Source organism: Heteronotia binoei, chromosome 19 (genome assembly GCF_032191835.1).
Source record: "Heteronotia binoei isolate CCM8104 ecotype False Entrance Well chromosome 19, APGP_CSIRO_Hbin_v1, whole genome shotgun sequence".
Lineage (NCBI taxonomy): Eukaryota > Metazoa > Chordata > Lepidosauria > Squamata > Gekkonidae > Heteronotia > Heteronotia binoei.
In genome coordinates this window covers 2,785,508-2,812,776 of record NC_083241.1, presented here as the reverse complement: position 1 = coordinate 2,812,776, position 27,269 = coordinate 2,785,508, and the positions used below count along the sequence as shown (strand labels likewise).

At 51.9% G+C, this 27,269-nt stretch overlaps 1 protein-coding gene across 2 annotated transcripts in view; it reads left to right on the top strand.

The window, feature by feature from the left end:
* MAP2K5 (mitogen-activated protein kinase kinase 5) overlaps positions 1-27,269 on the top strand; it is a 267,295-nt gene that overhangs the window by 215,024 nt on the left and 25,002 nt on the right. For both annotated transcript variants that reach the window (XM_060260130.1, XM_060260131.1), the window contains one exon: positions 12,686-12,731. In XM_060260130.1, the coding sequence (XP_060116113.1) occupies positions 12,686-12,731 (46 nt within the window). The remainder of the gene's footprint in view (positions 1-12,685; positions 12,732-27,269) is intronic.

Genomic DNA, 27,269 nt, shown 5'->3' with positions numbered 1-27,269 from the left:
GAGCCCTGGCTGACCCAAGGCCATTCCAGCAGCTGCAAGTGGAGGAGTGGGGAATCAAACCCAGTTCTCCCAGATAAGAGAGCTCTGGCTGACCCAAGGCCATTCCAGCAGCTGCAAGTGGAGGAGTGGGGAATCGAACCCGGTTCTCTCAGATAAGAGAGCCCTGGCTGACCCAAGGCCATTCCAGCAGCTGCAAGTGGAGGAGTGGGGAATCGAACCCGGTTCTCCCAGATAAGAGAGCCCTGGCTGACCCAAGGCCATTCCAGCAGCTGCAAGTGGAGGAGTGGGGAATCACAACCGGTTCTCCCAGATAGTCTGCACACTTAACAACTACACCAAACTGGCTCTCCTAAAAAGAGCTGAAAACAACAACAGAGCTAAGCTTCATACCAAACATAAAAACGTTGTTTAGGAAGGAGGGATCCTTGAGAGAATGCCAAATGAAACAAGTCTTCGCCTACTGGCGGGAGACAGCAACCGGAGGGGACAGCTGGAGATCCCAGAGTTTCTTCTGTTTGTAAACAAAGACAGAGGAGGTATCTTTTCAATCCAAGGCTGGTTCCAGGTTTGGGGGAGGTTGCTTGGATAGAGAAGGCTCCTTCTCTGTCCACCAGCAGCTCCCTCACTCATAACCTTCCGTCCCCCTTCCAGCCAGTTTGGTGCAGTGGTGAAGTGTACGGACTCTTATCTGGGAGAACCGGGTTTGATTCCCCACTCCTCCACTTGCACCTGCTGAAATGGCCTTGGGTCAGCCAGAGCTCTGGCAAAGGTTGTCCTTGAAAGGGCAGCTGCTGTGAGAGCTCTCTCAGCCCCACCCACTTCACAGGGTGTCTGTTGTGGGGGAGGAAGGTAAAGGAGATTGAAAGCCGCTCTGAGTCTCTGATTCAGAGAGAAGGGCGGGATATAAATCTGCACTCTTCTTATCTTGGAGAACCGGGTTTGATTCCCTACTCCTCCACTTGCAGCTACTGGAATGGGCGTGGGTCAGCCAGAGCTCTTATAGGAGTTCTCCTTTAAAGGGCAGCTTTTGTGAGAGCTCTCTCAGCCCCACTGTCATGGGTGCTGGGGACCCTTCAGAGGAAGTTGAGTCTGATGAGGAAACTGTGCCCCTGCCACCTGCACCAGTGCCCCTGCCTCCTGCTGGAGAAGATCCCAGCCCCCCTGCCTCGCCCTCTCGGGTGGCTCGTGTGCGTGACCGCCTCCGGCAGGACCTCAGGGATCGGAGGAGGGCGGCACGCTCACAAGCAAGACGCTCCCTGAGCCCTGAGTTCTGAGAGGATTCTGGCCCTTCTAAGAGCAAGGATGCTTGAGTGGTAACAGGATCCTGGCTGCCTCCCTGAGCCAGCAATTAGCCCAAACGGGCAACAGCCAGCAGAGGGCTATATAGCTGTGGGCTTTGGGAGGAAGCTTTGTGGAAGCAACTAGTCATCTCCCTGACATTCTAGCATCCACTCCGGCTTGACTTTGGTTCCTGACTCCCTGACTTTGGCTGTGGACTTCTGGACTCCCTGACCTCGGCTTCTGGACCTCAGACCTGCGATACTTCTACAGTGATTCGGATTTGGCGCCTCGGACCCTCCTGCTTACTGGCTACAGACCTCGGACTGCCTCTGGACTTTGCCTGACCCGGCCCCAGCCGTGACAGATTGCTTCCACCGACAAACACCCACTCCACAGGATGGATGCTGAAGCAAGTGAAACCACAGAACTACTGGCTGCGCTCCAAGCCCAGGTACAGCAGCTAACACAGGCAGTAGTGCACTTGCAGCAACAACCTGCGGCCAGTGCTCCAGCCAAGTGCCCAGTTCCCCCACCTGACAGATTTGGGGGTGCCGTGGAAGAATTTCCTGCCTTCCTAGCACAGTGTCGGCTGTACTTTGAACTGAGAGCACGGGACTTCCTCAATGACAAAACCAAGGTGTGTTTCGTCATCAGTCTGTTAAAGGGGCAGGCGGCCAAATGGGCCACACCCTTACTGGTCGCGTCCTCTCCCCTACTGACTGATTACCAGGGGTTTGAGGCCCACCTGTCTGCTGCTTTCTCAAACCCAGTCCAAGCAGCCACAGCCAACCGGAAGATCAGGGCACTGAAACAAGGCAACTCCTCGGTGGCTCAATATGCCACTGAATTCCAGCTCCTGACCCAGGACTTGGCGTGGAATGAGGCTGCCCAGATGGACCAGTTTACTGAGGGGTTGGCAGAGGAGGTCCTGGATGAACTGGCCAGGGTGGAGCAGCCACCCACGCTCCAAGAACTTATCACCCTCTGCCTCCGCATCGATGGCCGCCTGGAAAGTCGCCGCCAAGCCAAGACCAGAGGGCGCCAGCTCCCTGCGCCGTGCTACCTGGCTCCTCGCCCGTCCCCAGCTAGTACCAGCACCAAGGATGAGCCTATGCAGCTTGGAGCTGCTCGACCCCGCCTGACCCCAGAGGAAAAGACCAGACGCCGCACGCAGAATCTGTGCCTCTACTGCGGCACGGCAGGCCACTATGCCTCTGGCTGCCCTGCTAAGCATCGGATACCTGGACCTTCACTGCCACCGCCGCCAAAAGGGCAGCCCCAGGCGTAAGTGGACCCCCCAGCCTGGGGCGACTAGCTGGGTCCTCCGAACAGCGGGCTGATACCCCAGGGCCATTCCTGCTACCAGTCAAACTCCGTCTGCCTGACGAACGCTGGCTGTTCGTGTATGCCATGCTGGACTCGGGAGCGGCCCACTGTTTTATAGATGCCGCCTTTGTGAAGCAGCACCAGATCCCTGTGCAGACAAAAGGGATTCCGTCGCTGGTGGAGGCTATTGACGGGCGCCTCCTCCGTTCTGGCCCCGTCACCCAGGAGACCTGTCCCATCACCTTCCACGTCCAGCAGCACCAAGAACAGCTGCGGTTTGATGTCGCCCGCATGCCTCGCTTCCCGCTGATTCTAGGCCTTTCCTGGCTGAAGCTGCACAACCCCATCGTGGACTGGGCCCAGCAGGAACTACGCTTCCGAGACCCATGCCCCCATCTGACTCCTCCCACCACTCTAGCAGCTGGCATCCCGAGTGGTGGTCCTCAGCTCCCTCAGAAGTATGTGGACTTTGCTGATGTCTTCGAAGAGACAGGAGCTGATCAGCTTCCCCCTCACCGGCCCTACGACTGTGCCATTGATTTGGTACCTGGGGCACCACTCCCGGTGGGGCGTCTGTACCCAATGTCGGAGCCGGAGTTGGCAGCTCTGCGAGACTTCCTGGACAAGAACCTGAAACGCGGATTCATCCGACCCTCAACCTCTCCCCTATCTGCTCCAGTGCTCTTCGTGAAGAAGAAAAGTGGGGAGCTCCGGCTGTGCAATGACTACCGGGCCCTGAACAAGATCACCATCCGCGACCGGTACCCTCTACCACTGATCCCTGAACTCTTGGATCGCCTAAAGGGGGCCCAAATCTACACCAAGCTGGACCTCCGTGGAGCGTACAATTTGGTGCGCATACGGCCCGGAGACGAATGGAAGACCGCGTTTGGGACCCGATACGGGCAGTACGAGCACCTGGTAATGCCCTTCGGACTGACCAATGCCCCCGCTGTCTTCCAGAGGTTCATGAATGACATATTCCGGGACCTGCTCGACCGCTTCGCGATCATATACCTGGATGACATCCTAATTTACTCCCGCAATCCTGCCCAGCACGCCGAGCACGTCCGCCAGGTCCTGCAGCGCCTACGAGCCCATGGTCTCTACGCCAAGCTGGAGAAGTGCGACTTCGACCTGCGCTCCGTCGAGTTCCTTGGGCACATCGTGTCACCGCAGGGGATCCTCATGGACCCGAAAAAAGTAGAAGCGGTCCTGACCTGGCAGGCTCCTCAGAATCGCAAAGACCTGCAGCGGTTCCTCGGTTTTGCCAACTACTATCGGCAATTCATCCCGGCCTACGCATCCCTGACCACACCCCTGACTCAACTACTCCGCCCCAAAGAACCCTTCCACTGGTCCCCAGAGGCCGATAACGCCTTCTCCACCCTGAAGACTCGCTTTGCCACCGGGCCACTCCTGAGATACCCCGACCCCCAGCTTCCCTTTACGGTGGAAGCTGATGCCTCCAACGTGGCCCTGGGAGCAGTGCTGTCCCAGCGCGAGGAGCCGTCCCAGCCACTACAGCCCTGCGCCTATTACTCGCGGCAGCTCACTGCTGCAGAGAGGAACTATACCATCTGGGAGAGGGAGTTGCTCGCGATCAAGGCGGCGTTTGAGGTTTGGCGACATTACCTCGAAGGGGCTCGCCACCCTGTTCAAGTGCTCACCGATCACCGGAACTTGGAACACCTCCAGACCACCCGCCGTCTCAACCAGCGCCAGATCCGGTGGTCCCTATTCTTCTCTCGCTTCGACTTCCGGATCTCCTACATCCCCCATACCCAGAACCGGAAAGCAGACGCGCTCTCCCGGAAACCGGAATACGCCCCTGCCTCAACTGAGACCGCGCCCGCTGCTCCAATCCTGCCGCCCTCAGTATTTGCAGCCACCTCCACTTCACCAGCACTCGTGGAGGACATTCGGGCTAGCCAGGCCAATGATCCCTGGGTCCAGCAACACCTCCAGGCTCTCCAAGATGACCCAACAGGGGAGTTCACGACTCGAGGCGGCCTCTTGCTACACCGCGAACGCCTCTATGTGCCGCCCGGGCCCTTGCGGGCAGAAGTGCTACGCCTGACCCACGACTCGTTACCCTCGCCGGGCACTTTGGACAGCATAAGACCACCCACTTGCTGACAAGGGAATTCTGGTGGCCACGAGTTCGCGCTGATGTTGCCCGCTATGTCAGCTCCTGTGACGTCTGCCGACGGGCCAAAGACATCCCAGCCAAACCCTCAGGGTTGCTGCAGCCCTTGCCCACATCTTCAGGACCCTGGGATACCATCTCGATGGACTTCATCACGGAACTTCCACGCTCCAAGGGTCAGACTTGTATCTGGGTGGTCGTCGACCTATTTACCAAGATGGCCCACTTTGTTCCGTGCCCGAAACTCCCCACAGCTCAGGAGACGGCCCAGCTTTACCTGCAACACATCTTTCGTCTGCATGGACTCCCAGCCCATCTGATCTCCGATCGGGGCCCTCAGTTCTCCTCTCGGTTCTGGCAAGCCCTCCATTCCAGCCTGGGTACTCGAGTGCACCTGTCCTCGGCCTACCACCCACAGACAGATGGCCAGACAGAGCGCACCAATGCCACGCTAGAGCAATATCTCCGCTGTTACACCTGTTACCAGCAGGATGACTGGACCACTCTATTGCCCCTAGCGGAGTTTGCATACAACAACGCGGTCCATTCATCCACCCAAATGACCCCGTTTGCTGCAACCTACGGGTACCACCCTCGGTTCTTCCCAGCGATCCTACCACCCACGAATGTCCCCGCCGTCGATGCCTACCTGCAAGAACTCCGTGCCAGCCAAGACTTGCTCCGAGAGCAGCTACAGCAAGCCAAGGAGGCATATAAACGGGCTGCGGACCGAAAGAGGCAAGAAGGCCCTCCAGTGCAGCCGGGGGATCAGGTGTGGCTCTCAACTCGCTACCTGCGCCGGCCTGGTCGGTCTCACAAGCTGGATGCACGGTTCATTGGACCCTTACCCCGTCGTTGAACAAATAAACCCCGTCGCCTTCAGGCTCCAGTTGCCACCCCATCTCCGCATTCACCCCGTGTTTCATCGCTCCCTCCTTGTTCCGGCTGCACCCCCTGACCCAGCTCGGACTCCTTCCCCACCGCCGCCACCACCAGTGTTGGTGGATGACGAGAGAGAATATGAGGTGCGCCAGATCCTGGACTCCCGGTACCATCGTGGAGGCCTCCAGTACCTGGTGGACTGGGAGGGATACGGCCCAGAAGACCGGTCTTGGGAGCCCGAGGACAATCTTCATGCCCCGGACTTGGTGCACCAGTTCCACAACGACCACCCCGACCTTCCAGGTCCCTCGACGGAGGGGGGCCCTGGGGGGGGGATAGTGTCATGGGTGCTGGGGACCCTTCAGAGGAAGTTGAGTCTGATGAGGAAACTGTGCCCCTGCCACCTGCACCAGTGCCCCTGCCTCCTGCTGGAGAAGATCCCAGCCCCCCTGCCTCGCCCTCTCGGGTGGCTCGTGTGCGTGACCGCCTCCGGCAGGACCTCAGGGATCGGAGGAGGGCGGCACGCTCACAAGCAAGACGCTCCCTGAGCCCTGAGTTCTGAGAGGATTCTGGCCCTTCTAAGAGCAAGGATGCTTGAGTGGTAACAGGATCCTGGCTGCCTCCCTGAGCCAGCAATTAGCCCAAACGGGCAACAGCCAGCAGAGGGCTATATAGCTGTGGGCTTTGGGAGGAAGCTTTGTGGAAGCAACTAGTCATCTCCCTGACATTCTAGCATCCACTCCGGCTTGACTTTGGTTCCTGACTCCCTGACTTTGGCTGTGGACTTCTGGACTCCCTGACCTCGGCTTCTGGACCTCAGACCTGCGATACTTCTACAGTGATTCGGATTTGGCGCCTCGGACCCTCCTGCTTACTGGCTACAGACCTCGGACTGCCTCTGGACTTTGCCTGACCCGGCCCCAGCCGTGACACCCACCCACTTCATAGGGTGTCTGTTGGGGGGGGGGAATGTAAAGGAGATTGTGAGCAGCTCTGAGACTGAGTATAGGGTGGGATATAAATCCAATATCATCTTCTTCTTCCTGCCCGCTTGTGAGACCTCCTGTGCTCACAGCAATGTTCACTCCCCTCAACCCTTTGTCTGGTGATGCTGGGCAGTACATGCAGCTGGGAGCACAGATAGTGGTGGAGCAAGTGAGGAGGGACTCAGAAGCAATGGTCCCTGGGTCCCAGCAGCTTCCCCATCTCAAGTACACTGATGCCAGCCATGGGATTACAGAGCACCTCTTCCTGCCTGAAGCCACTGTCCACTAGCAATAATGGACCATCTGGCAAAGATAGGAACCCAAAGACAGGGCCCTGCAATAGACCTTGTATCCCCCTCAGTGGCCAACAACAACCTCTGGACCAGGGGTGGCCAAACTTAAGAACATAAGAGAAGCCATGTTGGATCAGGCCAACAGCCCATCCAGTCCAACACTCTGTGTCACATAAGAACATAAGAGAAGCCCTGTTGGATCAGGCCAGTGGCCCATCCAGTCCAACACTCTGTGTCACATAAGAACATAAGAGAAGCCCTGTTGGATCAGGCCAGTGGCGTTTCAACCTTTCTTCATAGGGAAAGTGCTCCAGCCCTTTAATCATTCTAGTTGCCCTTTTCTGCACTTTCTCCAATGCTTGTTTAACATAACTTGTTTAGCATAAGAGCCACATAAAATAAATGTCACATGTTTGAGAGCTAGAAGATATGAATATCAGATGTTTGAGAACAGGCGGGAAGGAAGGAAGGAAGGAAGGAAGGAAGGAAGGAAGGAAGGAAGGAAGGAAGGAAGGAAGATAGATGGGGAGGGAGAAAGAAAGCAACTTTAAATACATTCTCCAAGTCCCTTACCAGCTTGGCTTGGATAAATGATTTAAAGTGACAAATGTCTTCTCCAAGCTGGCTGATGTGGTGATGGTGGGGGCTTTGAGAGCCACACAATATGTGTGAAAAAAACCACGTGTGGCTCCCGAGCCACAGTTTGGCCACCCCTGCTCTGGACCATCAATGCCTGTGGTGGTCAACTGTGTGGTCAAACACAGTGATCTGCACACCTGTGCCAAGAAGAACTTTGATCTCTTTACATTGGGCAGACAGGAGAGTCTACATCGGGGTCCCCCACCTTTTTGTCTTTGCAGGCACCTTTGGAATTCTGCCACTGCATGGTGCGTGCAGCCACAAAATGCCTGCCACAGGAGGTGGAGCCAGTGCTGCAGCTTACCCTTTGAATGACCAAAGGGTAAAAGGATTACTGAAGGAGGATAGGAAGTGACTGAGAAGCTGAATGCATTTTTTGACTCTGTCTTTATTATGGAAGATGAGAAGTGCTTGCTCACTCCAGAACTGCTGGTTTTGGGAGGGATGTTGAAAGACCTGAGTCAGATTGAGGTGACAAGAGAGGAGGTCCTATGAGTGATAGACAGTTTAAAAACTGATAAATCGCTAGGCCCGGATGGCATACATCCAAAAGTTCTGAAAGATCTCAAAGGTGAACTTGTGGATCTCCTGACCAATGTTCCCTCTAAGCTGAGTTAGCGTGAGCTAGCTCACAGATTTTTAGCCTCTGACTCACACATTTTTGTCTTAGCTCAGGAAGGATGACCCCAGAGCACACTAATTAATGCAGCAGCTCACAAAGTAGAATTTTTGCTCACAGGAAGAAGAAGACTACTGCAGATTTATACCCCGCCCTTCTTTCTGAATCACAGACTCAGAGCGGCTTACAATCTCCTTTAACTCCTTCCCCCACAACAGACACCCTTTGAGGTAGGTGGGGCTGAAAGGGTTCTCACAGCAGCTGTCCTTTCAAGAAGAAGAAGAAGAAGATATTGGATTTATATCCCGCCCTCCACTCCGAAGAGCCTCAGAGCGCCTCACAATCTCCTTTATCTTCCTCCCCCACAACAGACACCCTGTGAGGTGGGTGGGGCTGGAGAGGGCTCTCACAGTAGCTGCCCTTTCAGGGATAACCTCTGCCAGAGCTATGGCTGATCCAAGGCCATGCCAGCAGGTGCAAGTGGAGGAGTGGGGAATCAAACCCAGTTCTCCCAGATAAGAGTCTGCACACTTAACCACTACACCAAACAAAACTGCAGCTTAGAGGGAACATTGCTGCTGACAAAAACATGTACGCTCTCATTAAAATCTGCCTCCATTCCCGAGGACTGGAGTGTGGTTAATGTCACTCCCATCTTTAGAAAGGGTTTCAGAGGAAATCCAAGAAATTACAGGCCAGTCAGTCTGATCTCAATACCGGGTAAGTTAGTGGACACCGTTATTAAAGGCAGAATGAGCAGGCACGTCGATGAACAAAAGCTGTTGGCATGGGTTCTCTTAGGGAAGATCTCGCCTCACTAACTTGTTAACGTTCTTGGATAGGCCATGGGTCAGATCCAAGATGGCTTTTCTCATGTTCTCTTAACCTTGTGCTGTGGCGGTAGCTACCGCAAAAGCAACATTAAAAAAAATCTGCACAGCCAATCAGAAACTTTGCTGGTCAAAAGCCCCACCTGCCCCCAATCACTTTCTAAAAATACTTGGCGGGCATCAGGGAAAGGTGTTGGTTAGTGCTCACGGGCATCATTTTGGAGGCCCCTGGCTTTTACATGCAAGTCAGTGTGGGCCCAGTTCAACAACCATAGAGTAGAACATTGCAGTCTGGGCATTCAAGAACGCGCAATAGGGAGCAAAACATTTTTTGAAGGGGAGTTCCAGCCAGAAGCTGCTGAGCTGGAATCAGTATGTGGATTTGGCACTTTCAGCCTTGGGCTAAGCAGAGGCTGGGGATGGGCTCTCGCTCACTGCAGTAAGTAATTATCGGCCCATTCATCTTGATCTGCCAGTTCCTTGGCTATCAGGAATAGATGGTTTGTTCCTCCAACCAGATACGTTTTCACTTGTGCTCTTAACTGCAATGCAATCATGGAAGTGTGTGCACGGTGGTCTCCCTGGTCTCTCTGTCACAATCTCCTCCCCCCCCCTCCGGTTTATGCACCACGTGTATGTTAACATCTGCCGACTGAGTGTGACACTTCATGCATCTGAAGAAGTGGTCTCCGGCTTACAAGAGTTCATGCAAAGATGAATATGTTACATGTTCAGAGGGCTATAGGCCTCTAGGGTTGCCAATCCCCAGGTGGGGGCAGGGGATCCCCCGGTTTGGAGCCCCCCCCCCCTGCTTCAGCATCATCAAAAAGTGTGGGGGGGGAGAGATATGTCTACCGGGCACTCCATTATTCCCTATGGAGACTGATTTCCATAGGGTATAAGGGAGAATTGATCCACAGGTATCTGGGGCTCTAGGGGGGGGGGGCTGTTGTTTGCGGTAGAGGCACCAAATTTGCAGCATAGCATTCACTGCCGCTCCTCAAAAGAGCCTCCAAGTTTCAAAAAGATTGGACCATAGAGTCCAATTCTATGAGCCCCCAAAGAAGGTGCCCCTGTCCATTATTTCCAGTGGAGGAAAGGCATTTAAAAGGTGTGCGGCCCCTTTAAATGTGATGGCCAGAACTCCCTTTGAAGTTCAGTTACGTTTGTCACATCCTAGCTCCTGGCCGCACCCCCAAAGTCCCCAGATATTTCTTAAATTGGACCTGGCAACCCTTAAGGCCTCTCTGGTTTTGACTGCGCCCCTCTGACATGGCAGCTGTTCTGGGTGGCATAATTTGGGCAAGATGCTGTGGTGTAAGAGTTACAAATGTGAGTTGGGTGAGCCTCTTAGGTCCCTGTTCTCTCAGCCCCACTCGCCCATTCACAGCCAGGCTGTCCTATCTTTCTAGACATGTTGGAAGGACAACAGAAGTGTCTGAAAACTTGAGATATTAATTACTTCCCATAATTAGTACTCTCATTTAGGAGGAGGCGATTCCATGCGCCTTTGGTTGGTGCAGCTTTCTTGATCGGGACAATGAAAATGTGCCTCTTGGAGCTCAGGATGTAGCTATGAGTCTCAAGTGTGCACATAGGGTGGCTGTTCATGACGAATTTTGAGCAGTTCGAGGTTCACAAAGCGACATTTCACGGCAGGTCAACCAGCGCAAACTTTTCATGAACTTTCAGGCTGTTTGTGGCGGTTCGTGGCTGGAGACAGACTGCATCCCCTCAATCTAAATGTTTACCAAACTTCAAAGCAACAAAAGGGTAGAACTTGGAGGGCAGGTAGAGGAGTGTCCGGGGGGGGGGGTCCCCTGCATCCTTAATGTCTTTAACTTGCACAGGATCCCTTCTATACACTCCTGAACTTGTGGCTGTCATTTCTCCAGAAAACACTTTCCTGGAGCACCTTCTTGGGGGGGGGGTCCATAATTTGGACCCCATAAATCTAATCTTCTCCAAACTTGGAGTTTTGTGTCTCTAGTACACCGAGGTGGAGCATTCTACCACATCACAAACTGAACCAGTTCATTAGACTGCTAAAAGTTCATGGCAGTCCGTGGTTCAGCAACCGCACACACCACAAAGTGAATCGCATTTTCTTCGTTCGTGCCCATCCCTACCAGGGATCCCTAACTTTTTTGAGCCTGTGGGCACCTTTGTGATTCTGATACAGGGTAGTAAGTACAACCACAAAATGGCTGCCACAGGAGGCAGACCCAACCATAAAATGGCTGCTGCAGGAGGTGGAGCTACATACACAGGGGAAGCCCACGTGCGGAGGAGGAGAGGGGTAATTAAAACGCACTAGGAAAGACGGGCAAGAGAGAATAAAATGAACACTGAACTTGCCACTGAAACTAGGTTGCTTAAACTGCATCATCAACCAGATCTTCAATCACAAATCCTGGTGGGTGACAGCCCACTTGGCCCCAACCACCTTCTCTACACAATTTGGTGGGCACCAAGAGAGGAGTTGGCAGGAACCCTGGTGCCTTTGGGGACCTCTGTCTTAGAGGTTCATTCCAGATGTCATGCAGAACCCACCTGGAGGTGACCATGGAGTTACCAGTGAGCTCGGCCAGTCAGAGGTCACTGAGGCACATGAGAAAGAGGGAGCCCCACCAAAGTCACATTTTTATGCCTACCTTGAGAACATCCTGAAACTAGAGCCAGTTTGGTGTTGTAGTTAAGTGTGCGGACTCTTATCTGGGAGAACCTGGTTTGATTCTCCACTCCTCCACTTGCACCTGCTGGAATGGGCTTGGGTCAGCCAGAGCTCTCACAGAGTTGTCCTTGAAAGGGCAATTTCTGGGATAGCTTCTCAGCCCCACTTACCATCCTTCTAGTCAGCTGTGAATGCACCAGTAGTGGTTAAGTGTTTGGTGTAGTGGTGAAGTGCATGGACTCTCATCTGGGAGAACTCCTCCACTTGCAGCTACTGGAATGGCCTTGAGTCAGCCAGAGCTCTCGCAGGAGTTGTCCTTGAAAGGGCAGCTTCTGGGAGAAGCCCTCTCAGCCCCACCCACCTCACAGGGTGTCTGTTGTGGGGGGAAAGATAGAGGAGATTGTGAGCTGCTCTGAGTCTCTGATTCAGGGAGAAGGGCAGGGCATAAATCTGCAATTCTTCTTCTTCTTCTTCAAAGTAATCCGGAGAAAGCAATGAGGGCAAGAAAGAAAGTGGTGGCAGTACTGTTCTGGGACATGAGCTTCGAAGCAGAAGGAAAATAGTGATGGTCAGGGCTTTTTTTTGTAGCAGGAACTCCTTTGCATATTAGGCCACACACCCCTGATGTAGCCAATCCTCCAAGAGCCTAACAGGACTCTTAGTACAGGGCCTCCTGTAAGCTCCAGAAGGATTGGCTGCATCAGAGGTGTGTGGCCTAATATGCAAAGGAGTTCCTGCTACAAAAAAAGCCCTGGTAATGGCTAACCTATTTACTTATTTATTTAAAGTGTTTATAAGCCTACTTTTCTCTGGTGTATATAGAGATGAAGAAGATCCATCCTTCAAGTTTTATATGCAAAGCTAATTTCTCCCCCATCACGGCTCATTAGTGGTCATCTGAAATTGGTGACTTAAAAAACCTTCCTCGTTTTAGGAGAATGCAGGAAATCGTTTTTTAAAAAACAAAAACAAATGCAGCATCTCTTTCTTTCTTTTTGGTCCTCAGCATGAGAAAACAACCCAAGGAACGCCCGGCTCCAGAAGAGTTAATGGTGAGTCCTCCTCGAGACGCAAACCATAAAACTTTGCTAATTTATTACAGGCTGAAGTTTGTCGATTGTGTTTTCTCCACAAGTTAGCCAACCTTAAATCTCAATTTTGCTTCCAGCCCTGACAGCCGGCAGATGCTGGCAAGTCATGCAGATAAGTTCTCCCCTCCTTCCGTTGTCACGGTTAGCTCCATTTCACGAAGGGTTTTAATGAAGGGTGGGAATCCCTGACATTCAGTGCGGTCTCCTATTCCGGCCAGGCCCCGAGTGTTAGAACTTGCTCCGAATGCACCTTCATCTATCGACCTTTGCAGCCGTTGCGATGAACTGGGCATTGGCGCTGATGACCTCTGCTGTTGAAAGCCACTCTTCTGACAAAAGCATCCTTCAAGTTCTAGCAAGGCGTTCACATTAGGGGGGGGCCAGAAACTGCTTTGCAACCGGTCCTGAGCAAACTGTTTTCATTCTTCATTATGATCTCCTGGGTGGGCCCCCTGCTGGGTGTGGCGCCTTTCCTCTTGAGAGCCAGTTTGGTGTAGCGGTGAAGTGCGCGGACTCTTATCTGGGAGAACCGGGTTTGATTCCCCACTCCTTCACCTACACCCAACTGGGTGATCTTGGATCAGTTACAGTTCTCTCAGAGCAGTTCTCTCAGAGTTCTCTCAGCCCCACCTGCCTCACAGGGTGTCTTTTGTGGGGAGGGGGAGAGGAAGGAGATTGTAAGCTGCTCTGAGACTGGGTGAAGGGCAGGGTCGTCGTCTCCTTCTACACCAGTTTGGTGCACGGACACTTATCTGGGAGAACCGGGTTTGATTCCCCACTCCTCCACTTGCAGCTGCTGGAATGGCCTTGGGTGAGCCAGAGCTCTCTTATCTGGGAGAACCAGGTTTGATTCCCCACTCCTCCACTTGCAGCTGCTGGAATGGCCTTGGGTGAGCCAGAGCTCTCTTATCTGGGAGAACCAGGTTTGATTCCCCACTCCTCCACTTGCAGCTGCTGGAATGGCCTTGAGTCAGCCAGAGCTCTCTTATCTGGGAGAACCGGGTTTGATTCCCCACTCCTCCACTTGCAGCTGCTGGAATGGCCTTGGGTCAGCCAGAGCTCTTGTAGGAGTTGTCCTGGAAAGGGCAGCTGCTGTAAGAGCTCTCTCAGCCCCACCCACCTCACAGGGTGTCTGTTGTGGGGGGAGGGGAAGGTAAAGGAGACTGTGACCGCTCTGAGACTCAGAGTATAGGGCGGGATATTTCTTTCTTTCCTTCTTCTTCTTCTTCTTCTCCTTCTTCTAGAAAGTTCCCTCAAGTTGCAGCTTACAGCAACCCCCATGGTTCTACCTCATGGGGTTTTCAAGTCAAAAGAAGGCCCCAGAAGGTTCCAGATCCCAGGTTCAATCCCTGACATCTCAGGTCAAAAGAACTGGCAGTAGGCAATGTGAAAGATCTCAGAATGTGAGAGTTGACAAAAGAGAACCTTTTCCTCTCTCCCAAAATACTGCAACTCCAAGGCACCCAGTGAAGCTGATGGGCAGCAAGTTCAGGACAGACTAAAGGAAATGCCACTTTACACAGAGAGTGATTCAAACGTGGCCGTTTCTGGCTCGTACAGGCTGTTTAGGCCGCTGCGTCTCACAGAGGCATGACCAGGAACTTTGCAGGTTTTGACGAGCAGCAGCCTGGGCTCGGCCATCTACCTTTGTGGGGTTCTATGCCCTTGAGAGCCAGTTTGGTGTAATGGTTAAGTGAACGGACTCTTATCTGGGAGAAACGGGTTTGATTCCCCACTCCTCCACTTGCACCTGCTGGAATGGCCTTGGGTCAGCCAGAGCTCTGGCAGAGGTTGTCCTGGAAAGGGCAGCTTCTGGGAGAGTCCTCTCAGCCCCACCTACCTCACAGGGTGTCTGTTGTGGGGGAGAGAAGATATAGGAGATTGTGAGCTGCTCTGAGACTCTGATTCAGAGAGAAAGGCGTGGTATAAATCTGCAGTCTTCTTCTTAATGTCCAGGCCAGTCCCAAGAAATAACATACAATGAGAGACGCCACACAGGAAACCAACCACATAAACCCAAAGGTTACTATGACCAAAATTACTAAAATATATACAATATTTATCTCAATAAGGGCAGGCAAACCATAGAAATATTATTCCCATGAAGAAATTCTCAGTCCAGTCCTTCTGAATACAGTTCACAGAACTCCTGTAGAATTCACAGTATTCCTGAAGATTCCAAAGTACCCGATACATGTAGTAATGTTCCATCTCCATAAATCCCATGACAGCCGGTATTTCAATTCCTGTTTCAACGATGCTTTTCCTCAGGCGCGATTATTATTTCCATAACATTATAATATTATATCCTGGTGGGGCCGTGGCCTGCCCTCCCAACTTGGGCCAGTCCAGCCTGGAGTAGAGGACTCCTTGCAGCCAGGGGAGGGCAGCTACCAATGGGGATGAAGCATGTGCAGATGTGTGCAGCCAAGCAGAGCATGTAGGTGGACACGCCTGGCCCCACTTTAGCTGCTGGAGTTGCCCAGCTGACCCAGGAGGCAGGCAGGCTCTCTCTCCTCCTCTGCCTCCTTTTGGGGTTGGGGGGGAAACCAATGCTCCCTCTATGCTGTGGAGTCTTGTGAGCAAAAATTCTACTTTGTGAGCGACTGGCATTAAAGTTGTGAGCTCCTGCATCAATTAACATGCTCTGGGGTCATCCTATCTGAGCGAAGACAACTGTGTGTGAGCCGGAGGCTAAAAATCTGTCAGCTAGCTCACGCTAACTCAGTTTAGAGGGAACAGTGCTTCGTGAGCTCCTGGCATTAAAGTTGTGAGCAGCTGCATAAATTGTTGCGCTCTGGGGCCGTCCTTCCTGAGCTGAAGCAAAAATGAGTGAGCCGGAGGCTAAAACACTGTGAGCTAGCTCACACTAGCTCAGCTTAGAGGGAACCTTGGGCATCTTGTAGGAAAGAGACAACTAAAGAGAGACATGATAAGAGAGTCATAAAATTATGCATGGAGGGCAAAGCTCCCTCTAAGCTGGTGGAGTCTTCTACTCTGTGAGCTAATAGTGTCAAAGTTGTGAATTGAACTTGGCTGCTGCATCAATGAGCGTGCTCTGGGGCCATCCTTCCTGAGCTAAGACAAAAATGTGTGAGCTGGAGGCTAAAATAATGTGAGCTGGCTCCCGCTCACTCAGCTGAGAGGGCACACTTGGGGGGGGACCCTCATCCAGGGTTGTTCCTTCTTCCAGACCACCCCTCCGCCCGTCCCTACTCCCACGCCCTCGCCTAAAGGCAAAGGCAGCCCCCTGTGCAAGCACCAGTCGTTTCCGACTCTGGGGTGACGTCACGTCATGACATTTTCACGGCAGACTCTTTTGTTACGGGGTGGTTTGCCCTTGCCTTCCCCAGTCATCTGCACTTTCCCCCCAGCAAGCTGGGGACTCATTTCACTGACCTCGGAAGGATGGAAGGCTGAGTCAACCTGGAGCCGGCTACCTGAACCCAGCTTCCGCTGGGATCAAACTCAGGTCGTGAGCAGAGAGCTCGGACTACAGTACTGCAGCTTTACCACTCTGCACCATGGGGCTCTGTTACATCCTCACCTACAGAAATGCAGATTGCTGTTGCACCTGAAGGCCTTTCAGAAACAGGTTGCAGGAGGTGAGATGGGGGGGTGGGGAGGCCTGCAGCTCCAAGGGGAAAAAATCGGCCTTCTCTAGGCTTATCAGACGTCTTGTCTCCCTCTCAGCTTCTTCCTCAGTACATGGAAGGTTTGACCGTGGATCTGCATATGGATATGAGCGGTTTCGATCGATGCTGAAGAGAGCACTTAAGCAGTTTCCTTAGTGGGGCGGAACTTTTGTGTTTTTTTTCTCCCTGCCCGTCCGTTCTCTCTTGGGGTAGCGAGGGTTTGAGGCTGCCTTAATTTGCTGGGGTTTGGGGGGGGGGGGTTATTAGCTTTTGATGGTTGGAAGGTTCCTGCATTTAGTCACATCTGAGAGAACTTGGAACAGGTTCTAGAGGGAGAGATGCATTTACCTTCCGCGTTGTTATTATCCTATGGCTGGGTAGCTTGACTATTAAACCAACAGAATGGGGTTTCATAAAACCTGTATCTCTTTGTAAATGCATGGTTTTTTTCCCCGTGATGCGATAGGCCTGCCACTCATAAATAAAACATCTGCAGTTTGCGCTTCCAACCCCCGGTATAGATGTGAGCATTCAGAAGCTATAACACCACTCCAGGGTGTAAAGTCATAAAGACGGAGGCCAAAGGGTGAATGCCGATAGGAACAGCGACAAAGAGGTATATATCTTTCCAACTACCTGCCCTAGGGTGGCTGATGCTTCTCATAAGACAGGATTCTCTTCTTCTTTTTTTACTCCTTTTAATAATTAAAAAAGCATGATGGCTTCAGAATGAGACCTTAAAAAAAAAAAGATTTGTGTTTGTCCCATGTTGCATTGCCTTCATGGAAAATGGGCTCCTCACCCAACAGCTTCCGTAGCCATTTGGTACTGGAAGGACCCTGTGAGTGTGGAGGAAAGACGGCTGATGCTACAGCCAGAGGAAAAGAAGAAGACTGCAGATTTATACCCCGCCCTTCTCTCTGAATCAGAGACTCAGAGTGGCTCACAATCTCCTATATCTTCTCTCCCCACACCAGACACCCTGTGAGGTGGGTGGGGCTGAGAGGGCTCTCCCAGAAGCTGCCCTTTCAAGGACAACTCCTATGAGAGCTAGGGCTGACGCAAGGCCATTCCAGCAGCTGCAAGTGGAGGAGTGGGGAATCAAACCGGGTTCTCCCAGATAAGAGAGCTCTGGCTGACCCAAGGCCATTCCTGCAGCTGCAAGTGGAGGAGTGGGGAATCAAACCCGGTTCTCCCAGATAAGAGAGCTCTGGCTGACCCAAGGCCATTCCAGCAGCTGCAAGTGGAGGAGTGGGGAATCAAACCCGGTTCTCCCAGATAAGAGAGCTCTGGCTGACCCAAGGCCATTCCAGCAGCTGCAAGTGGAGGAGTGGGCAATCCAACCTGGTTCTCCCAGATAAGAGAGCTATGGCTGACCCAAGGCCATTCCAGCAGGTGCAAGTGGAGGAGTGGGGAATCAGACCCAGTTCTCCCAGATAAGAGAGCTCTGGCTGACCCAAGGCCATTCCAGCAGGTGCAAGTGGAGGAGTGGGGAAGCAAACCTGGTTCTCCCAGATAAGAGAGCTATGGCTGACCCAAGACCATTTCAGCAGCTGCAAGTGGAGGAGTGGGGATCAAACCCAGTTCTCCCAGATAAGAGAGCTCTGGCTGACTCAAGGCCATTCCAGCAGCTGCAAGTGGAAAAGTGGGGAATCAAACCCGGTTCTCCCAGATAAGAGAGCTCTGGCTGACCCAAGGCCATTCCAGCAGGTGCAAGTGGAGGAGTGGGGAATCAAACCCGGTTCTTCCAGATAAGAGAGCTATGGCTGACCCAAGGCCATTCCAGCAGCTGCAAGTGGAGGAGTGGGGAATCAGACCCGGTTCTCCCAGATAACAGAGCTCTGGCTGACCCAAGGCCATTCCAGCAGCTGCAAGTGGAGGAGTGGGGATCAAACCCAGTTCTCCCAGATAAGAGAGCTCTGGCTGACGCAAGGCCATTCCAGCAGGTGCAAGTGGAGGAGTGGGGAATCAAACCCGGTTCTCCCAGATAAGAGAGCTATGGCTGACCCAAGACCATTTCAGCAGCTGCAAGTGGAGGAGTGGGGATCAAACCCAGTTCTCCCAGATAAGAGAGCTCTGGCTGACGCAAGGCCATTCCAGCAGGTGCAAGTGGAGGAGTGGGGAATCAAACCCAGTTCTCCCAGATAAGAGAGCTCTGGCTGACCCAAGGCCATTCCAGCAGCTGCAAGTGGAGGAGTGGGGAATCAAACCCGGTTCTCCTAGATAAGAGAGCTCTGGCTGACTCAAGGCCATTCCAGCAGCTGCAAGTGGAGGAGTGGGGATCAAACCCGGTTCTCCCAGATAAGAGAGCTCTGGATGACTCAAGGCCATTCCAGCAGCTGCAAGTGGAGGAGTGGGGATCAAACCCGGTTCTCCCAGATAAGAGAGCTCTGGCTGACCCAAGGCCATTCCAGCAGGTGCAAGTGGAGGAGTGGGGAATCAAGCCCGGTTCTCCCAGATAACAGAGCTCTGGCTGACTCAAGGCCATTCCAGCCGGTGCAAGTGGAGGAGTGGGGAATCAAACCCGGTTCTCCCAGATAAGAGAGCTCTGGCTGACCCAAGGCCATTCCAGCCGGTGCAAGTGGAGGAGTGGGGAATCAAACCCGGTTCTCCCAGATAAGAGAGCTCTGGCTGACCCAAGGCCATTCCAGCAGGTGCAAGTGGAGGAGTGGGGAATCAAACCCGGTTCTCCCAGATAAGAGAGCTCTGGCTGACCCAAGGCCATTCCAGCAGGTGCAAGTGGAGGAGTGGGGAATCAAACCCGGTTCTCCCAGATAAGAGAGCTCTGGCTGACCCAAGGCCATTCCAGCAGCTGCAAGTGGAGGAGTGGGGAATCAAACCCGGTTCTCCCAGATAAGAGAGCTCTGGCTGACCCAAGGCCATTCCAGCCGGTGCAAGTGGAGGAGTGGGGAATCAAACCCGGTTCTCCCAGATAAGATAGCTCTGGCTGACCCAAGGCCATTCCATCAGGTGCAAGTGGAGGAGTGGGGAATCAAACCGGGTTCTCCCAGATAAGAGTCTGCGCACTTAACCACTACACCAAACTGAGGTGTTGTTGGCACATATTCTAGAGGGGTGTTGGTGGCACGGAGTCCACTGGTTCCAGTCAGGGCTGGCCCTAGATTGTTTGGCACCCTATGCCAGGCTAACGTGGTGCCCTCCCCCGTCACAATCATCATGTCGCTGAGTCACATGGAGAGCACCCAATTTGGCGCTCCCAGAAGGCCAGCACCCTAGGCAATGGCCTAGTTTGCCTCGCGGCTCTGGTTCCAGGTGAAGGGCAGGTGAAGATGTCCCAGGTGCCTTGCCCAGAACAGCAGTCTTGCTTCAGTTCTGGACCTCCGAATTCTGATTGCTTCTGGAGCTTCAAGTTACGTTTCCTCCCAAAGCCGTCTTTCCCCCCAACTAAGGAAGTGCGCACGAAAGGCTTGGGTAGCTCAATTTACTGTAAGGAACGGCGAAGCGATTCTCAGCTGTGTTGGGACCCCTGGGCAGGGGAGCAGTTGACTTGGCTTTTGTGGCCCCCAATTGGGTGGGGTGTTTTGTGGGACTGAAGCGGCCTTGAGGACGAGTGAGGGGCAGCCCAGCTATTGCTCTCTGCTTGGAGCCAGGGTTGGATTGCCCGCATGTTGGCGAACCGATTGAGGGCCCTCTTCAGGCGGCCACACTGATTGTGCTGCTAAAGCTTTTGCCATTTAGTACAGCAATTGAAATTAACTCTTTAAAAACATGGCCTGTGTGTTGTCTATGGCAGGGATCCCCAACCCCCGCTCTGTGGACTGGTACCGGTCCGTGACCTGTTAGCAGCCAGGCTGTGAGTTGTATAATTACTTCAGGATATATTACAATGTAAAAGAAGAAAACATTGGATTTATATCCCGCCCTCCACTCTGAATCTCAGAGCAGCCTATGATCTCCTTTCCCTTCCTACCCCACAACAGACACCCTGTGAGGTGGGTGGGGCTAAGAACTCTTGCAGCAGCTGCCCTTTCAAGGACAACTCCTACGAAAACTATGGCTGACTCCTGGCCATGACCCAAGCTGTAAGTGGAGGAGGGGGGGATCAAACCCAGTTCTCCCAGATAACAGTTCACACACTTAACCACTACACCAAACTAATAGATATAAAGTGCATAGTTGTATCATCCTGAAACCATCACGCCCCCCCCCCCCTTCCATAGAAAATTGCCTTCCACAAAACTGGTCCCTGGGCACCTCTGATCTATGTTATTTGAAACTGTTCTGAGATCTAGAAGCTCTGTTGCCAAATAGAACTATTTGAAAATGTTTAGGAAGAAATCCACAGGTTCTCTCCAACAGGCAGTCCAGATGACTGAGCGTAAGGAACTGGCTGAGAATAGTATCCTTCTGGCCCAGTGTTCTGTTTCCAACAGAGGGTAGCCCAATGTCTACAGGTACTTACAAGCAAGGCAAGAATGTGATAGCCTTCCTTTGGTTGTTCCCGGCTTCTGGCGCTCAATGATATACTACGACTGAATGTGGAGGTTTCGTTTACCTGTCTTGTCTAACCGTCCTGTCCACCATGAAAGCTTTCTTAGCAAGTAGCAGTGAGTTCCGCAGCCGTCAGGATTGCTGGAGAGAAGCAATAAGTATGACCTGACCACTGGAGCAGGCAGCTTTTTAAAAAGTTCCCAGATAAAAGAAGCTGCTTGGCTGTAGCATTGGAGTGGAGGGTAAAATGGACGTTTCCCACTTTCTGGATATGAGCTATCATGGAGACTGGTATTGTACAGGCAATTCAGTATAATTAAAGAGTAGCAACGATAGGATGATTGTGGTGTTTTTCCCACACTGCTAACGATTGCTAAATTATTAAATGCGTTTTGAAAAGCCAGGATTTTAACTGCTTCAGTGTTCCAAAATCCACTCCTGATGCAGCTCCCATCTAAGTTAGCGTCATCAGTCTCGATATCAATGAACTCTGGGACGTTTTCCTGACTGAGTCCCACTGGAGTGAAGGAGGAAGAGAGGAGGGCGCTGCTTTCATGGGGAAGTATCTTTGACACACTGGATTCCATGTGGATCTCCAACTGTGCTCTGAGGAACCCATGAATACTGAATGAGATCCAGAAACCTCTGCATACCACGTGTCTCTTTTGATGTGAGTGTTTGACCTATGTTACTAGGAAGGGAACTGAAAACAAATCGGCCAGTATCATAATGCCCCTGCATAAATCGATGGTGCGGTCTCATTTGGAATACTGTGTACAATTCTGGTCACCACACCTCAAAAAGGATATTATAGCATTAGAAAAGTGCAGAAAAGGGCAACTAGAATGATTAAAGGGTTGGAACACTTCCCCTAAGGAGAAAGGTTAAAACACTTGGGGCTCTTTAGCTTGGAGAAACATCTACTGAGGGGTGACATGATAGAAGTTTATAAGATTATTCATGGGATAGAGAAGGTAGAGAAAGAAGTACTTTTCTCCCTTTCTCAATACAAGAACTCGTGCGCACTCAATGAAATTGCTGAGCAGTTGGGTTAGAACGGATAAAAGGAAGTCCTTCTTCACCCAAAGGGTGATTAACACATGGAATTCACTGCCACAGAAGGTGGTGGCGGCTACAAGCATAGACAGCTTCAAGAGGAGATTTGGAGCAGAGGTCCATCAGTGGCTATTAGCCACAGTATATTGTTGGAACTGTCTAGGGCAGTGATGCTCTGTATTCTGGGTGTTTGGGGGGACACAGTGGGAGGGCTTCTAGTGTCCTGGCCCCACTGATGGACCTCCTGATGGCACTTCGGGGGGCTTTGGCCCCTGTGTGACACAGAGTGTTGGACTGGATGGGCCATTGGTCTGATCCAACATGGCTTCTCTTATGTTCTTCTGTGACACAGAGTGTTGGACTGGATGGGCCATTGGCCTGATCCAACATGGCTTCTCTTATGTTCTTCTGTGACACAGAGTGTTGGACTGGATGGGCCACTGGCCTGATCCAACATGGCTTCTCTTATGTTCTTATGATCCCAAAGGGTCCAAGGGCACTTTTTGAGAGCATGAAGGTCTGCTCTGGCTGCACACAGAGCAGAGTAACCCAAAAAACAAAGAGTGGTGACCTGGCTTGGGCCATATGCCTTTTGACCCTGCTTTATCCTCACTCCACCTGGCAATTGGCCCACAGTCAGCCAATGAACTTCATGGTACACGGATGATGCAACCCAGGTCTCCATATGGCAAGTCAGGCTATACTTCAATGCATACTGCATTACCCGATTCTTGGAAGTCGCCTCCTCCTTGGTTGATCCAGGAAGAGAGATCCATCTTCTCACTGGCTCCAGATGCACAGGTAGACACGGAGGGGCATGGAATTAAACAGGAAGGCTTTTCAGCTTTGATACGGCCAACATCTGCATCTGAGTTCTCAAGGAAACACGGCAAGGCAGAAGAATCGTTTAGCTGAAGCCTCTGGCTTCTGCGCCGCCATTTAAAACTCCATCCAGCGCTGGCCTCACAGTAGACCCACTTTTTGCTGAGAGGCGCACGGTTCTTCAGGTGTGGCTCGCTCCCCCCCCCCCCCCCCGATGCTCACACAGGACACCAGTTTTTGCACACTCCTATCCAGACGCTGTCGATCTCAGCCTCGGTGCCACCGTTTCCCCCCGAAAGCTTTCAATCCCTAAGCTCTATTTAATAGAATCTATGCATAGTAAGTAACCAGGTCAGAGCGAGGCAGCCTCCCCCCTGTTTGAGATCAATCGCCGGCTAATACTTTATCTAGGTCACTTTATTATCTCATGGCAATACCGCTCCCATTCGCCTCCTCCTTTTGTAAGACACACTTCAGCTGTGGGGAAAAGTGCGTTATCGCATACATATTAAAAACATATACCCATTCTATCTGTATGTAAATGCACGAGGCACAGCTGGATATTGCCAAGGAGTTTGATTTACTAATGGTTATTATCTGTTCTCGTTGTTTGGCGGCAGAGAGAGCTTCGGCAAGCAGGCTAACATGGAAATTGTCTCCCAGTTGTGCCGGCCTGCTTATGAGAATTGTTTAAGAAGATGGCCCCCCCTTTTTTCCCAGGCTTTTGCGTGGCTCAGGTTTTTTTATTAGATACTTTTGTACTTCCTGCATGAGTTTCCTCGTGCAAAGCGTGGTGCTGCTGGAAAGGTATCTTAGAGGACTTTTGAGGCTTCTCCCTCCTCCGCCACCTTCAGAAGGACTAGAGAAAGAAAAATCTTGTCTCCTTACGTCCCTAGCGGGATAGGAATGTAACGATCGCTCTCCATCCTCTCTGTCTGGACTCGGAAGAGAAAAGAGCTTTCCCTTCTGCTTTTTGCCTCTCCTTTGTTTCCTCCAAGCCTCACTTACATGTGGGGTAAACGTATGGGGCAGAGGTCCATCAGTGGCTATTAGCCACAGGGTATTGTTGGAACTCTCTGTCTGGGGCAGGGATGCTCTGTATTCTTGGTGCTTGGGGGGGGGGCACAGTGGAAGGCCTTCTAGTGTCCTGGCCCCACTGATGGACCTCCTGATGGCACCTGAGGTTTTGGACCACTGTGGGACACAGAGTGTTGGACTGGATGGGCCATTGGCCTGATTCATCATGGCTTCTCTTATGTTCTTATGTGACTCAGAGTGTTGGACTGGATGGGCCATTGGCCTGATCCAACATGGCTTCTCTTATGTTCTTATGTGACACAGAGTGTTGGACTGGATGGGCCATTGGCCTGATCCAACATGGCTTCTCTTATGTTCTTATGTGACTCAGAGTGTTGGACTGGATGGGCCATTGGCCTGATCCAACATGGCTTCTCTTATGTTCTTATGTGACTCAGAGTGTTGGACTGGATGGGCCATTGGCCTGATCCAACATGGATTCTCGTATGTTCTTACAGGGTGCTTTGGCTCTGACAGATACTCTCCCCCTTCTCTCTGTCCATAGAGGAAGGGAAGGCAGAGGGCCTCCTGTCTGCCGCCTGGTGTACAGGAGAACCAGAGAGCTAATGCCGCATGATTTCTCTCCATGCACACACTGTATTGCCGTGCACGGAGCTGGACCTCTTAAGTGGGAAGGAAATGGGTGTATCACTAGGCCGAATTGTTAGAAGGGTCAATGGGTTGTGCAAAAACTGACATTTTGAGACTGAGGATGAAAGTATTGTTACACCTGTTTGCAGCCACTTCCCCCTCAGTTTGCTGATAAAGGGCCTTTTTCATTACACTTAAGAAGGTAATTGGTAACCTGCACCTAGCTAACCAGGGGTGGAATTTTAGCAGGAGCTCCTTTGCATATTAGGCTGCACATTCCTGATGTAGCCAATCCTTCAAGTGCTGTAAGCTCTTGGAGGATTGGCTACATCAGGGGGTGTGGCCTAATATGCAAAGGAGCTCCTGCTAGAATTGCAAATGCAATTTTGGACTGTATCAACAGAGGTATAGTGTGCAGATCACATGAAGTGATGGTAGCTCACCTGGTGTTCAGTTCTGGGAACCACATTTTAAGAAGGATATAGACAAGCTGGAAGGGGCCCAGAGGAGGGTGACGAAGATGGTGAGGGGTCTGGAGACCGTCCTATGAGGAAAGGCTGAAGGAGCTGGGGATGTTTAGCCTGGAGAGGAGGCGGCTGAGAGGTGATAGGATCACCATCTTTAAGTCCTTGAAGGGCTGTCCTCTAGAGGATGGTGTGGAATTGTTTTCTGTGACCCCAGAGGGTAGGACCAGAACCAATGGGTTGAAATGCAATCAAAAGAGTTTCCGGCTCAACATTAGGAAGAACTTCCTGATGGTTAGAACGGTTCCTCAGTGGAACAGGCTTCCTCGGGAGGTGATGGACTCTCCTTCCTTGGAGGTTTCTAAACAGAGGCTAGATGGGCATCTGACAGCAATGAGTATCCTCTGAATTTAGGGGGAGGGATTTGTGAGTTTCCTGCATTGTGCAGGGGTTTGGACTAGATGACCCTGGAGGTCCCTTCCAACTCTATGATTCCGCCCCTGAATCCGGGACCACATAGTAAGCATCATAGCTCCTCTACTCTGGCTGATTGGCCGGCATCCATCACTGAAGCCAAGCACCATTCTGCAGTTGCCTCCAGTCTGAATTGAGGAGAAGGCAAAGAACACATTTCCCATTGCCTGGGTGGGCATCTTGCCTCATCCTCGTGCCTCCAGACATGTACTCCCTGTTCGCTACCAGCCCTAGAAGAACTTGACATGATAATAAATTGAAAGTTGAACGAAACAGAAATCGCTGCCCCTGCACACCACTGCATGGTTTTAAAACTGTATCTAACTTTTACACAACCTAAGAAAAATTGTTACAAATTGTCACTGTCCCTGAGAAAGAACCCAAACCAATTAAATGCATCCCAAATGTGGCCTTCGATTAAATTTACGTAGTGTTGGATCATGCACTTCTAGCTAACCACACACTCACCCCCCCCCCGACCCCTTCTTCCCTTTAATATTTTTAGATTGTGGGTTCCCATGCCAGCCAGATGCTATTATCTTCTTTTAAGACCACTGGGATGTCCTTACAGCTTTTGTGGCCCACCAGAGAGCGGATGTAATGTTTCCCCCGCCTTCCATTAAAAGTTCATAGTTTGTGTGACTGCAAAAACTGGTGACTAAATCTACGATATTTGCAGTGCTGGCAAGTCACGGTTTCCGACTCTTAGGCGTCATACTATAATTACAGGAGAAGGGAGAAACTAATGGAATGGAGCCTTCTTTCTGGATTGTGGAAGCCAGTTTGTCAAGCAACTGAGGCAGTGATGCTCTGTATTCTTGGTGCTTGGGAGGGGCAACAGTGGGAGGGCTTCTGATGGACCTCCTGATGGCACCTGGGTTTTTTTTGGCCACTGTGTGACACGGAGTGTTGGACTGGATGGGCCATTGGCCTGATCCAACATGGCTTCTCTTATGTCTGGGGTAGTGGTGCTTTGTATTTTTGGTGCTTGGGGGGGGCACAGTGGGAGGGCTTCTAGTAGTCCTGGCCCCACTGATGGACCTCCTGATGGCACCTGGGGTTTTTTGGCCGCTGTGTGACACGGAGTGTTGGACTGGATGGGCCATTGGCCTGATCCAACAGGGCTTCTCTTACGTTCTTATGTGACACAGAGTGTTGGACTGGAGGGGCCATTGGCCTGATCCAACAGGGCTTCTCTCATGTTCTTATGTAGCCAGGTGACCTCTTAAGACAGGAGGTCCTCCACCATTTTGCCTTCTCTTTTTCTGTTCTCAGTGATGAGGCAGGAAACCCCCATCTCCAAAAATATATAGAACAAGAGACTGCTACAAAGAGTCCTTGTGGCAGGGCATTAGGTGATGTGTTGCATGACCATCAGAACACAACAGCTATTTGAAAGTCCCATTTTAAAAAAAAAAAATCTGCACATAAAAATGATGTGATAATTAATCAGCTGATAACTTCCAAGCCTGCTTTGCCCTATGCTGATGGAAACATGTTTATGTGAAAAGTGCCCTCAAGTCGCAGCTGACTTATGGCGACCGCAACAAGGGGTTCTCAAGCAGTTCAGAGGCAGAGGTGGTTGGCCATTGCCTTCCTCTGCAGAGTCTTCCTTGGTGGTCTCCCATCCAAGACTTACAGCAACCCCAGCGAGGGGCTTCCAAGGCAAGCGAGAATCAGAAGTGGTTGGCCATTGCTTTCCTCTATAGAGTCTTCCTTGGTGGTCTCCCATCCAGGACTTATGGTGACCCCAGCAGGGGGCTTCCAAGGCAAGTGAGGAGCCGAGGTGGGTGTCCATTGCCTTCCTCTACAGAGTCTTCCTTGGTGGTCTCCCATCCAGGACTTATGGTGACCCCAGCAGTGGGCTTCCAAGGCAAGTGAGGAGCCGAGGTGGTTGTCCATTGCCTTCCTCTACAGAGTCTTCCTTG